We start from the raw sequence: 13,886 nt of genomic DNA on the forward strand, positions 1-13,886 counted from the left end.
TCTGGGGCCATACTGACCTTTGAGAACCTGGAGATGGACTCCTCACCAGTGACTTCTCTGTCTGCCTTGCAGGTGAGCCGGGTGCTGGTCCATGGAGGTCGGTTCATCTCATTGACCTCAGCTGCTCCCCACTTTCGGACCAGACACTATGCCCAAGCGCGATATAGCTGGTCCCTGAGGCATGCAACCTATGGCAGCGGTTTCCACTTCCATCTTTACATCATGCAGAAGGGCAGAGAGCTCACTGTGGCCCAGCTGGCCATTGGAACTCAGATCCTCTCACCCCCTCGACCTTCCATCGCACCCTGCTTCCTCCAGGACTCAGATCATGAGGACTTCCTCCATGCCATTCAGCTGTGAGGCCAGAGGCATGGTCCTCTGGCCTTCCCTGCCTTTCTGCCTTGGGCTCTTCAAGTACTTGGAATTCCTGACTCAGGGCTTAGGGTTTGATTCAAGGTGCTCACAATCCCAGAGGCCTCATGCCTAAGATAGAGCTGATGGGAGCAACCCCACATGAAACAATACAGCCCAGGTCAAACTAGATCCCAGATCCCAGGTTTCTGGTTTCCTTCTTGGGTTCCTCAGATTTTTCCTGAATTCCTCAACTTCCTCCCTTACCATAGTGAACCACCAGTGATTCATCCCCTAGGGCAAAGCTCAGCACATCCCCTCCGTATGCCAGCCAGACTCTGAGACCTGCATCCCTGGGGCCTATTATCGACCCCCATTCAACCTGGATTTACCCAACAGAGGGTGCGGACTTTGAATCAAGATTGTTTTATGCTTCTGATCCCAGCTTCAGCTCCAACTCTAGTCTCCTATCCTGCTTAGATTGTTTATTTACCCCAGGAAGCTACATTGTAATGAACTTCTCAGGCCAGACTGGCCTGCTTGTTTCCTTGGCAACCCTTCCCTGCCAGCAACCTGCGCCTGAGACTCCCAAGCACCTGCCCCCCTCCCCAAACGGGATTGGAGCCATCTCGGCCTGGGTCCTGAGCAGACCAAAACAGTGGTCACACACACACAGGGAGGTCTGTGTTTATTCACACACTCCTGGTACAGTGAGGATGGAGAACATTTACAAAGAACACCCCTGGGTTGAAAACCTCTCCAGGGCCACAGGTGTCATCCAAAGGTGCACAGCAGTCCTCACTTTGGTTCCCAGGGGCAGGATGCAGGGGTCCAAGGTAAAATCAGACCTGGGCCCTTGGAAGGTGATACCTTGAGAGGAGGGGTCTGCCAGAGAGTGAGCAGACTGGCCATGTGGTTGGTTACCATGTTGGGGGCTTGTTCCATCTCAGACTCAACACCCATCCTATCTGCCAGGCGCAGAAGAGCGTGGCCGAGACTGGGGGTGGGGGGGGGGCACGAACCATGAGGGAGCCAGTAAACAAAGAGTCGGATATAAAAATACAAATGTGCTGAGGAAGTCCCTTAGAAAGAGGCTGAGGCTGGGGTCACGCCAGACAGGGTGGGAGTCAGGGAGCGGCCTGGAGGGCTGGGCTCAGGTAGGTGGGAAGCTCATGCAAATACGCAGCCAAACATCCCTGGCTGCGCGCGCGGTTCGACACCGGCCGGCAGCCGGCTCTGCAGACCAGACCGGCCGGAGAGGGGCGGGGCAGGGGAGCCGTGCGGGAGGGGGCGGGTCGGGGGCTGAGGGCCGCGGGTCTCTGTGTCCGTTCCGGTGTGCGGGGTGGGGCTGCGGCCCGAGGTTCTAAAGTGCATGAGCGCGGCGGCGGGCTCCGGGCGGGTCCGCGCCGCCGCCGCCGCCGCCGCCGTGGTGCTGAAGCGGACAGCTCCGGAGTGCCAGGCGGCGGCGGCAGCGACTCCAACCCGAAGGCGGCGCGGCCCTGCAGCCCCCGCCGGCGGGCGCCTGGGCCGGGGCGGGGGGCGCCGGCAGCCGCATAGCCGGCCCGCGCTCCTGGCCGCTGCGGGGCTGGGCCCGGAGCCCGCCGCCCGAGCCGGCGCGTCTACACTCCGGACGGCGGCTTCTCCCCCATCCCCTTCAGCACGTCGTCTATCCGGTCATCCTCGATCACCACTGCGCAGGGAGAAAGCGCGTCAGCCGCGCGGCCTCAGGGGGCGGCGGCGGCGAGAATGGGCCCCACGTCCTCGCGCCCCGAACAGCTATTTCCCGTGGCCCAGTGACGCCCCTCGGATGCCCGTGCCAAACTGCCCTCCCCATCCGAATTCTCTTGCCGACTGGACCCTCCGCGGAGCCCAGTTCCCACAGGCCCTCCTCCCCTCCCTATGGAGGAACGCCCCCTGTTCCAACCGGCAGTTCAATCTCCCAGTCCAAACCCTCCCGCCGCCTGAGCTCTCCTCCATCCGAGCTGATCATCCTTTTGCTCGTGGGAGCCCCCTCTTCGACAGACCCCCTTCTCAAACAGAATCTTCACCTAGTCCAACCCTCTTCCGAACCCTCTCGCCTCTTGAATCCCTCTTCGGATGCTGGTACCAACAGAACCCTCTCCCTATGCAAACAACGAGGACAACCGAATCCCCGGCCGCCCCCCCCCCCCCGTCCTCTCTAGTCGGACGTCCCTTCCCACCCGAAGGTTCTTCCGAAGCATCCACCGACTTAGCCTTTGATCCTGAAGAAGCGGCCGGTCGCCCCACGTTCCCACTCCAGGCAGCCCCAAATGCCCCGGCCGGCCCCTCCCCCTTGCCCGGGTGTCAGGGCTCTACTTCCAGAGGTGGCGATCATCGAATCCGGGGCACTGCGTTCCCGGGAGAGGGGAAGAGAGGGACACAAGACTGCAGCGGGGACACCCCCCCCCGAAACCCCGGCCGGCGAGCGGCTGGCTGCGCTGGTCTGCGGCAAGAGCTGCGGGAGCTTGGCGGGGAACCGCAGCCGGGGGGCGCCCGGCGAAGGGTTTCTGGGTCAAGCGGCGACTCCGGGCCCCGGCCGCATACCTCTCTTGGCTCGGCCGATCTGGCCCAGCTTGGGGGGTCGCTTGGCTTGGTTGCCCGCGAAGAAGGAGTTGGTGTCCTGCAGGCGGCAGCTGAAGGAGAGGTCGGAGCCCTCGGGGTCGGCGGCGAAGCGGCCCATCTTGTCCTCACTGTAGGGCAGGATCTCGGACATGGCGGGCGCGGGGTGGTCGCGGGACTGCGGCGGGGCGCGGGCGGCGGGCTAGCTGCCGGACCGGCCCTAGCTCAGCAGGGGAGCCGGCGGAAGGATGAAGTCATGCAGCATCCGGGGCTGCGGAGCCAAGCGGGGCCTCCTCCCCCGCGCCTCCGCCTCCCGGGCCGCTGGGCAGGCGGCGGCGGCGGCGGCGGAGGTGGTGACGGGGACCGGGCGGGGGCGGTGCGCGGGGGGCGGGGGTGGCGGCGGCGGCAAGAGCGGAATGACGATGAGCACCCGACTGCCGCAGAGCGCGGCAGGCGGGGCGCGGTGGAGGTGGGGCGGGCACCGACCGAGGGAGAGAGGCGGGGCGGGCGGGGGGGCGGACCGGAGAGCGCCCGGCACTCAACCGAGGGCTGCGAGTGTTAGTGGGAGGGTCCTGAACGAGGCGGGAGTGGAGGCTGAACGATTTGTACCGGCCAACAAGTGCAGAATCTGGCGGGGAGAGGCGGGACTGGGGAGTGGGGGCCGGGAGGGAGACCGGCAGCCAAGGTGCGGGAGGAGGGTCTGGCAAGGAGGCTCCTAGAGGCGAGGAAGGGGGACTGGGAATTGGGAGGCGGGGCCAGAAGCCAGGAGTCTGGACACATTCGAAAGGGGGGACTCCGGAAACACGCTGTGGGGGGGGGGTCCCACACCTGTTAGGTGAGCTGGACTGTGCGAAACCCGCGGACGCGGGAATAGCTCCGGCGGGTGGGTGGTGTCACCGCGGTTGGCGCGTTTGTGTCGGATTGGTCTTTGGGTCCTAAACTGTTTCTCTAGAGTGTTTCTTTGACTGCCCGTCTGTGTCTGTGTCTGCCTATCTATGTGTCAGTCTATCTCTCTGTGTCTGTATCTGTTTCTGCGCCCCGGATCTCTTTGTGTCACAGTCTCTATCTACTTCTGTTTCTTAGAACTGTCTCTGCCTTTCTGTATGTCTCCATGCTTGGCCCCCGTACCTACGTGCCACTTTACCATCTCCTGAGTCTGTGTATTTCGGTCTCTCCTAGGAAGAATCTCGGTAACTGGGCCGACGCGCGCGCACCAGGGTAGACCCCCCACCCCTGCTGCTGGCTTCGAAACTCTAGCTCAAAGCGCCTCCCGTGCCCCGCAGTTCTCCTGGCCCTGGAGGTTCGGGTTGCGCGCGCTCTGTAGAAGGCATGAATGGCGGCGTCGCGGGGGGCGCCCTGGCTGCAGGTGACGCGGGGAAGCCCGGAGCGCCTGAGGACGCGGCGCGCGCCCGTGGGTATCCGGAGGCAGAAGAAGAGGGACAGAGGGTACGCCCGCCAGCGTTGCGGGGGGGGGGGTGGTGTCACGTGACAGTTCCCGCTGTACAGAAGGGAAAGCATTCTCTCCTCTGCCGTACCCCCAGCCGGCCGTCAGCAACAGCGTCACCTGCTTGCTAGCACGCAGGGACTCTGGCGCAATCACTGGCCTTGGAAGGTGGGGGGAGGTCCCACACTTGGCGTAGCTGACGACAACGATGATTAGGGTAATAAGCCTCCCGTACATCCAGTACATACCCGAGGCTGAGGGGTTCTCCACTGTCGCTGAAGCGCTTTACCTCCTTTCCTTCAAATCACACAGTTAGTAAAGCTGCCTGGTGCTGGGTCTCCTTCTTCCAACTCCTCATCAAACGTTAGTCCCAGGGATACAGAGGCTAATGCCATGGTGGCTGCCCTCAGGAATCAGGACTGGCAACGGGAGTAGTGCCAGAGAATACATCTGTGCAGGATTCACTCAAGGCCCCAGACCTAGAGGCCTATACCTATCAAGTCCTCCTCCGCTGCATCCTGCTCTCCGGGATGAGGGCCAAAGCTGGAGGCCCAGCTGGAATGAAAGGAGCCCTGAGATCCGGAAGGACAAGAGATGCTGGAGCTCAGGGTCATTAGGAGAGAGTCCAGAAAATTCTACCCCCACTGGAGATTGTCCAGAAATGGGTTCCAATCCTGGCTCTGCCACTTTCTGTGGGACCTTGAACTGAAGGCCCCATAATTATAGTTCTTAAAACTACATTCATTTTGGGGTGCCTGGCTGGCTCAGTCAGTGGAGTGTGCCATTTATGATCTTGGGGTTATAGGTTCAAGCCCTACTTTGGGTGTAGAGATTACTTAAAAATAAAATCTTAAAAAAAATTGTTCACTTATACTTGTAATATTTTAGGGAAATACAGAAAATTACATGAAACCTTTCATGGATATCCCTCCAAGCTTTTCCTCATCTGTTTGCATAATATGCATACCTCTCTGAACCTCTGTGTTCTAGTCTGAAGCACTGGAGATGACAGAACATACATTAAGGACAGTTTTGTAGATGAAATTGTCATCCTGACATGAAGTGGATTGTCTCAGGAGGTAATGAACTGTGCCTCACCAGAAAGTGCTAAAGTGACCATCAGAGTTCTTGCCAAGGATGAGATGAGAGCACTGGGGAATTGGAATTATTCTCTTGTCTACTCCCAGAGTGAAGAGTTTGGAGAAATAACCATTGAACTTGGAATTCATTTGGTTAGCTCCTTCTTAAATAATCTTATTCCTGTCCCTGATGTGTGTGATAGATCATGATTAAAGCAAAAGACCTAAGTACAAAATTGTGAAGATACAGAATGACATAAGCTACAGTTACGTTGTAAAAATGCAGGTGTGTGTGTGTGTGTGTGTGTTAAACTGTGATCCTCTACTTAAAATTCTGAAGTTCTACATCCCTGTCCATGAGGTGAAAATTCATCTTCACAACTGAAATGAAATTAAGTTTGTTTGAACTTTTGTGACAGTACATTGAATTTCTCAACTGAAAGTCTCTCAAAACCTAGTGGACTTGATCTATATGTTCTAAACAGAATACTAAGCTTTTTTGACATTTGAGTAATAGTGGCACTTTTATTCAGTTGGAAACTTTAAGCCTGTGTATCAGGTCGAATAGCCCTCCCCCCCAATTTACATCCACCTGGAACCTCAGAATGTAAACTTATTTGGAAATAGGGTCTTTGCAGGTATAATTAGTTAAATTAAAATGAGGTCATACTGTATTAGAGTGGGTCCTAAATCCAGTCACTGATGTTTTTATAAAAGGACTGATGCACAAAGACACATACACACAGGGAAGAACGCTATATGAAGAAGGAGAGATAGGAGTTCCTACAAGCCAAGGAACGCTAAGGATTGCTGGGAACCATGAGAAGCTGGAAGAGGCAAGGAAGGATTCTTCCTTAGAGCCTTCACAGGGGGAATGGTCCTACTGATACTTTGATTTTGGACTTTTCACCTCTGGAACTGTGAGAAAATAAGTTTCTGTTGTTTTAAGACACTCCGTTTGTGGTATTTTGTTACAGCAAACCTAGGAAATAAATGTAACCTGTTACAAATATGTTAGGGTCATCTTTTGACACCTGTGGTGACTATGTTTCTCTTTCCTTAAACTCTTTCTAGGGGCTCTTTTCTCTCACCCTGTTGAAGGAAGTCCATACCAGGACGTATTTCTGGGACTCATTCTATTTAGGAGAGGCTGATAAATCACAAAAAAAGAATAAGGCAGATCTGTGTGGATTGACAGGGTAAGATCTCCAAAGCCTGCCAAAGTGTCACCAAATAATGACTGTGGAGTGTGATTTCATATATAGAGAAAAAATATATACACACACTTAGGCATACACACCTACACACTGTGTGTTTAGGTATGTAAATGCATATAAAAGAAAGATCTGGAAGGATACATACTAAACTGCTAATAATGGTTTTATCTAAGGGTGGTCCTGGGATCCTGGCAGGTGAAATTTCATCTTTTTATTCTATATATTTATGGAATATATTGCCTTTAAAAAAAAAGATTTTATTTATTTATTTGACAGAGAGAGATCACAAGTAGGCAGAGAGGCAGGTGGGGGGGGGCAGGAAGCCGGCTCCCCACTGAGCAGAGAGCCTGATGCATGGCTCCATCTCAGGATCCTGAGATCATCACCTGAGCAGAAGGCACAGGTTCTTAACCCACTGAGCCACCCAGGTGCCCTGAATATCTTGCTTTTGCAATAAAACGTTTTTGATGATTTTTTAAAGTTTCAAAACCAAAGGTATAGTCCATTTACCAAACATCACACTCTGGTCCCACCCACACAAACCACTTGACTCAGAAGAAATAGTACTTATTAAGAGCATGGAGTTTAGAATCAAATCAAGGATCTGCCTTCTGCCTGATGTGTGACGTTGGGTGTGTTGGTAAGCTTCCCTATCTCTTAGGTTCCTCATCTGTAAAACAGGGACAATGATACTGCTATACTATATCTTATTGGGTCGGTGTGAGGATTAAGTAAATTAACATATGTAAAGTGCTTAGGTAAGTGCAAGACAATAGAATTGTCAGCTGTGTAGAAGAGCCTAAGGAGAGCCCAAGGAAGAAATTAAGAGTAGTCTCATCATTAGATATGCTAACACTTTCTTGCTATCCTTCCAATCTCTTTTTAAAAACCTGTGCTTTTATACTTTTTTTGCTTAACAAAAATGAGATTTTGTAACCCTTTTACTCCCCCATTTAATTCTAGATGGAGAATATTTCCCCAGAGCATTAATTCTTCTTTATCATTCTTTGTAAATGTTACATTGTTATGCCATTGTATGCATGTTTGATTTATTCAACAAGACCTCTACTCTTATTTTTTCAGTCCTCTACTCTTTTTGTTTGTTTATTTGTTTAAAGACTTATTTATTTATTTGAGAGAGAGAGAGAGAGAGAGAGAGCTGACAGAGGGGCAAAGGGAGAGAATCCTCAAGCAAACTCCCCGCTGAGTGCAGAGCCTGAAGTGGGGGCCTGAAGTGGGACTCCATCCCAGGACACTGAGATCATGACCTGAGCTGAAATCAAGAGTCAGTCTCTAAATCGATTGAGGCACCTAGGCACCCCTGTTTGTTTTTGTTGTTATAACAGGCCGTGCTGTGATGAATAAATGTTGTAGGGAAAAAATGGTCCCAATATTTTGTAGCTCCTCCAATCAAGGAGTAAATTCTATTTCTTCCTCCCTGAATCTGGGCTTGACGATATGACTTGTTTTGCCCAATAGGGACATTAGCATACATGGGGCAGGCAGAGGCTTGAAAACTGTTTGTGTACTGGGGTTGGCCCGCCTTTTTGTTTCTGGGCATCCTGAGACCACGATATGAAGGAGCCCAGGCTAGGCTACTGAAGAAGGAGACACCACATAGAGCCAGGGCCCCCTCATCCCGACTGAAGCCCAAACATGGCAATGAGGTCATTCAGCTACACCATCCAATTCTTGCTGAGCTGACGTGGAACTGAAGAACCACCCAATCAACCTGCAGTACATAAGAAATGATACATGTTTGCTATTTTAAGCCACAAAGTTTGGGGAGTTTTGTTCTGCAGCAAAAGCTAACTAATACAAACATCCTAGAGATAATGCTTATTTCCTGGAATCATTTCCCAGAATCAGACTTTCTGGTTCAGAGTATATACACTTACAACCTTAAAAAAAAAAAAAGATATTATTTATTTATTTGAGGGAGAGAGGGATAGATTGAGAGAACAAATTGGGGGAGGGGCAGAGGGAGAAGCAGACTCTTTGCAGAACAGGAAGCCTGACGTGGGACTTGATACTGGACTCTGGGATCATGACCTGAGCTGAAGGCAAATGCTTAGCCAACTGAACCACTCAGGTGCCCATACTTATACCTTTTGATTCATACTGCCAAAAAAGTTATATCAATTTTTAAGCCACCAGCAGTATAGACAGTGCTCATATTTCCCATCTTTGTCAACACTGGACATTAATGTGTTTTGTTATCTTCATGTCTACTTTGTCCTTGTAAGGACATATAATACATATAAGGACATATATATAGCATATAAACCGTTGCCCATGTCCTCTCAATTCATAATCAGTTTAGAGGGGGAGGAAAGACCAAAAGAAAGATCATTTTAGGAATAGGAAAAGAAGAGCAGAAAAGATAGAAAAAAAATAATAGAATGAGAGAGGGAAAAAGAGACAAAGGTGATAAACACAGAGGAAAGAAAATAGAATTATAGAATAGAGCAACCTCTAATCCTCTCATGCTAGGATATTTAACATGTAATCAGAAATAGTTATGAGCCTAATACATGATTTGAATCAGGAAAAAGACATGGAAAGGAAATGTGCATTTAGGGTAAGTCTGGTGAAACTGAGAACATTGTAAAGCTAGGTACCAGGCTCTCTCCTAAGTGGCTGCATGTAATTGTCACAGCAACTCTCTGAGGCACTGATGACTATTCCCATTTTACAGATGAAGAAAATTAAGGGTCCGAGCTTTCAAGTAACTTGATAAATATCCTACAGCTGATCAAGAATTGAGCCCAGATTTCAGTCCAGGTCTGTCTGGTTTTGAAAACTGATGTGTTCCCCATGACCCTTGCAGAGAAAATGTGATGGAAGACCAGCAACTAATGTTGGGAGGAAGTAGATCCTCCTTTTGCTTCCTGTTGCTAAAGTTTTCTCCAGAAAGCAGCCAGATTGCCTGGGTTGGAATCCCAGCTCTGCTACTTACTAGCCATGTGACTCTTAGCCTCTCTATGCCTCAGTTTCCTCAACCATAAAATGGCTTCATAATTGCCATGACGGTAGATGAGCGCCCGGATGTAAAGTCCTTACAGCAGTCGCTGACATGTGCTAAAGGGCTATGTGTCATTTCCATCATGGCAGGGAAGCCACGGGACTATTTCTAATGAGCCTGTTGCCAGGAAGTTCTTATGTAGCAGCTTTGGTTACACAACCCTGGCCATGCCATGGTGGGATTTCCCACCTGCCAAGACTGTCCCCACTGCCGTGGTCCCCTTCATCCAGCCTTGGGGGTGATAAAGGAAAGAGGTGAGAGCTGCGATGCCACACTGCCATCAGAGCGAACATGAACAACTCCAAAAACTTGTCCCAAGTGGTGATCACAAGGCCTTGCTGCTACAGACCCCAGTATGGCTGAATGTGAAAGCCTCTTGCTCAGGGAACACCTAATGAACCTACTACCTGGAGGAAATATAACAGCCTTATGATTGTCCTTTCTTTCCATAGGATTTTAACAATAACACAAAAAGAGCAGCTTACACATTGAGTGAGTGCCCTATATGTGCCGGACACCGTCCTTTGACATGGGGACTACTTTTATTTCAATTTTTCAAGTGAGGACATTGAGTCTGAATCCAGAATCTTTCAGCCTACCTATAATACTGTACTGTCTCCTATTTGAGAACATGCAATTGGCGTTGTGTGTATGTGTGTGTGTCTGTGTGTATGTGTGTGTGTAAGTGCCAAAGAAAGCAATCCAACATTCTCAGCCTGATCAATTCATCATCCATCCTTTCTCAGCCACAAGAACAGCCCATGTCAGAACCTCATGCAGCAAGCTGCGGATGGAGGTGAGTGTTGAGAAATGGATTATGGATTTGCCAACATCCTGAGCCTTCTCAGGTCAAATTCATGTACTCTGTTGGGGGAAGAGGGAGGGAGGAGAATGAGGCACTTTAAAAAAAAAAAAATTGGCCAAAAAAAAAAGCCCCCCAGGGCACCTGGGTGGCTCAGTGGGTTAAAGCCTCTGCCTTCAGCTCAGGTCATGGTCCCAGGGTCCTGGGATCGAGCCCCACATCGGACTCCCTGCTCAGTGGGGAGTCTGCTTCTCCCTCTCCCATTCTCCCTGCTTGTGTGCCCTCTCTTGCTGTGTCTCTCTCTGTCAAATAAATAGATAAAATCTTTAAAAAAAAAAAAAAAGCCCCCCAAAACCAAAAAACACACCCCACTAGGCACTCTTTAGTGCAGCAGACGGCAATAGCACCAGGACTGATTAAGGAGTGACAATATGGAAGGCAGATGGCACATGCATAGATACCACACTACTGCCTTTCAGTTAAATATTGCTCGTTTTTTTTTCTTGTAAACCTCCCAAATAAAATGGTTTGCTTTCCTCAAGTTAGAAGTGTTAGCACGTCTTTTCTTTAAATATCTGAGCATAGCTGCTTTTTTCCCTGCCAATTTGTCACCATCTGTAACCCTCCCTTTGTGAGATGATCTGATGACAACGATTATCTTGGGGAGTGAAAGTGCAGTCTCAAAGCAACAGGGAAGAGTGGAGTCAGAGTGTGGGTGAGGTGTGTGTGCTGTGTGTGTAGTCTGTGTGTTGGCTCTGGGGGCCTTGTAGAGGTATAGAGGGTGAGTGTGCGGCGTGTACTCTGTGCGTGTGGACCCTGTGTTGGGCTGAGTGCCTGCCTGCGTCCTTTGGGTCCGTGTGCTCTCTGGGTAGATGCCGTGTGGAGACCCCGTATGTGGGTCAACCCCCGAGTGCTGCTGTGTGTGTGCGGGCTGAAGAGGGGCTGTGTGGACAGCCGCGGGCAGATGCTCCTCCCGAAAGCATCATTTCCTAAAGGTGTTCAAGGGTGATGGGGAGGCCTGCAATGTGGGGACTGGAGGCCAAGAAATATCACCAGCGTGCGGGCCTGGGGGCAAAGGCATGGAAATTATGGGTGGCTTGCAAGAGGGTGTTGCTGGGAGGGGTCAGGCTGATTCTGAAGAGGAGAGGGGTCCCGGCGTCGCCGGAGCGCGGCCGCGGGCACCGGAGTGACGCCCGGACGCAGGGAGGGTGGCGGGCAGCGGCGGGCGCGCTCCTCCCCCCACGTTACCCTCCACCCCCGGGCGCGGCGCCGCGGCGGGAGGGGGCTCGGCAGGCGGGGGCGGCAGCAGCGGCGGCGGCGACGGCGGAGCGAGGGGCTGCGACAGCGGCCGTGATGGCGCGCGGTGGCGGGACCGGGCGGAGGGCCGAGGCCGCGGCCTGGGCGAGGGCCAGCTGCCGGGAGCCCTAAGGTGCCGCCGGCCCCTACTCCACCATGAATGTCGCGCTGCGCGAGCTGGGCGGCGGCGGCAACGTGAGTGCGGGTCCCAGGCTCCGGGGACAGCACTGGGGCGGGGGGGTAGGGGGAGTTGAGGCCGAGGGAGCCGGAGGAGTCGTCAGGGGCTCGGGCTGGCGGAGAAGGGGCTGCGTGCCGGAGGGGGCGCGGGTCGGAGGGGCCCCAGGCCGGAGAGCCCAGCAGAAGAGAGGGGATCCTCCCTGCGGACAGGAGGGGGCCCGGCCAGGCCAGGGGCACGGGGGCAGGGCCGTGGGCAAAGGGCCCTCTCTGCCTGACCTCGGTTGGCGCCCCCGACTGTCTGGCAGATGGTGGAGTACAAACGGACCACGCTGCGGGAGGAAGACGCACCTGAGACCCCCGTAGAGGGCGGGGCCTCCCCGGACGCTGTGGAGGTGGGCAAGGGGGTTCCCCCTTTCTCACCAGGCGCCAGCCCTGACGTGACGCCTGGCAGACCCAGAACTTTGGGCTGCTCTGGAGGGTCACCTGCCCCCACCTCAGCTTCATCTCTGGCCTCTGCACTAGAACTATGGTGAGGCCATTGTATGCCATGACTTTGCACAAAGCGGGCTCCGGACCTAGCTCAGACTGCCTCATTGCCCCTGTGCCCAAAGTCAAGCCCTTTAGCGTCTTTGCTCCATGGCTCTGGAAACTGCCTGTGTCTTCGCCCTTTGGGAGGCCTTCTGTGATCTTGGATCCCCACTGGCAGCTTGCTAGCTCACTGTCACCCTGTGTTCCCCAGGTGGGATTCCGGAAGAGGACAAGAGACTTCTTGGGTTCCCACACCCAGTTGGAGTTGGTCTTAGCAGCTGTCTCCCTACTGCTGGCTGCACTGCTGCTGGGCTGCTTAGTGGCCCTGGGGGTCCAGTACCACAGAGGTAGGTGGGCCCACACGTGTCACCAGCCCTCCTAGCTGTGGGGGCTCTGGGGATTCAAGGGCCGCTAAGGTTTATTGTGGTCAGGCCAGTCTTCCCCCAGCTTTTCTCTCTCCTCCCAACCCTCTTGTTGTCATGACCCTTCCCAAAGCGTTTGCCTTTCCTAGGCTCACTGAGAGTTGCCTACTCCTGCCCCCCCACCCACCATGTCCCCTGCCACAGACCCATCCCACAGCACTTGCCTCACAGAGGCCTGCGTTCGAGTGGCTGGAAAGATCCTGGAGTCCCTGGACCGTGGGGTGGGTCCGTGTGAGGACTTTTATCAGTTTTCCTGTGGAGGCTGGATTCAGAGAAATCCTCTGCCCGATGGGCGTTCTCGCTGGAACACCTTCAACAGCCTCTGGGACCAGAACCAGGCCATCCTGAAGCACCTGCTGGGTGAGTGGGGCTGTTGGGGAGGCGCTGTGCTGAGTAAAGCTCACACCTGGAACAGGGCTTTGCATTAAGGTACTCAGTACATGTCTGGGACTGCATGAGTAAGTGGACAACTGCAAACTCTGCTGGGGTGGGGAATGTGGACAGCGGGGGGACCCTGAGAGGTGGGGATGGATTTGTGGGGACAGACCTCTGAGTATGTCCTCTGCATTCTGTTTAGACCACTGTCGATGTGGGGTGGCACCAGGGAGTGTGTGCCTGGAGATCTCTGAGGGTTTCCATGGGCAGGGGAGAGGAAGTCATGCTTTGCCATTTCAGACAGTCTTCCTGCTCTACATTAGGAGGACTACCGTCACAAGGCGGAGAGGGACCAAGTAAGGGCGCAGGACTCCTGTCATCGGTTGGCATTGTTGCTGACTGGACCTGTGTTCTCCCCTGCAGAAAACACCACGTTCAACTCCAGCAGCGAAGCTGAGCGGAAGACACAGCGTTTCTACCTCTCCTGCCTGCAGGTGGAGCGCATTGAAGACCTGGGAGCCCAGCCACTTCGAGACCTCATTGACAAGGTAGGACCCCTAAGGGAAGCCAGGATAGGGCTTGGGAGAGGA

At 53.4% G+C, this 13,886-nt stretch overlaps 2 protein-coding genes across 11 annotated transcripts in view; one reads left to right on the forward strand and one right to left on the reverse strand.

Moving 5' to 3' along the window:
• LOC116878228 (endothelin-converting enzyme 2) overlaps positions 1-13,886 on the forward strand; it is a 30,884-nt gene that overhangs the window by 5,981 nt on the left and 11,017 nt on the right. For 3 of the 10 annotated variants that reach the window (XM_032875506.1, XM_032875512.1, XM_032875511.1), the window contains exons 1-5: positions 11,828-11,989; positions 12,277-12,363; positions 12,711-12,846; positions 13,066-13,281; positions 13,720-13,844. In XM_032875506.1, the coding sequence (XP_032731397.1) occupies positions 11,951-11,989; positions 12,277-12,363; positions 12,711-12,846; positions 13,066-13,281; positions 13,720-13,844 (603 nt within the window). In that variant the 5' untranslated portion in view covers positions 11,828-11,950. Of the gene's footprint in view, positions 1-72; positions 881-11,183; positions 11,219-11,260; positions 11,421-11,464; positions 11,494-11,827; positions 11,990-12,276; positions 12,364-12,710; positions 12,847-13,065; positions 13,282-13,719; positions 13,845-13,886 lie in introns of those variants that run through there. The other 7 variants (XM_032875508.1, XM_032875507.1, XM_032875513.1 and 4 more) reach the window with 7 other exon arrangements.
• CAMK2N2 (calcium/calmodulin dependent protein kinase II inhibitor 2) lies at positions 1,014-3,376 on the reverse strand. Its single transcript, XM_032875520.1, has 3 exons — positions 2,917-3,376; positions 1,968-2,041; positions 1,014-1,738 (listed from the first exon to the last, which is right to left on the reverse strand). Exons 1-2 carry the CDS (start codon positions 3,083-3,085, stop codon positions 1,971-1,973), a joined length of 240 nt encoding a protein of 79 aa, XP_032731411.1. The 5' UTR covers positions 3,086-3,376; the 3' UTR covers positions 1,014-1,738; positions 1,968-1,970.

This window comes from Lontra canadensis, unplaced genomic scaffold (genome assembly GCF_010015895.1).
Source record: "Lontra canadensis isolate GAN:19392208 unplaced genomic scaffold, GSC_riverotter_1.0 scaffold56, whole genome shotgun sequence".
Taxonomy (NCBI): Eukaryota; Metazoa; Chordata; class Mammalia; order Carnivora; family Mustelidae; genus Lontra; species Lontra canadensis.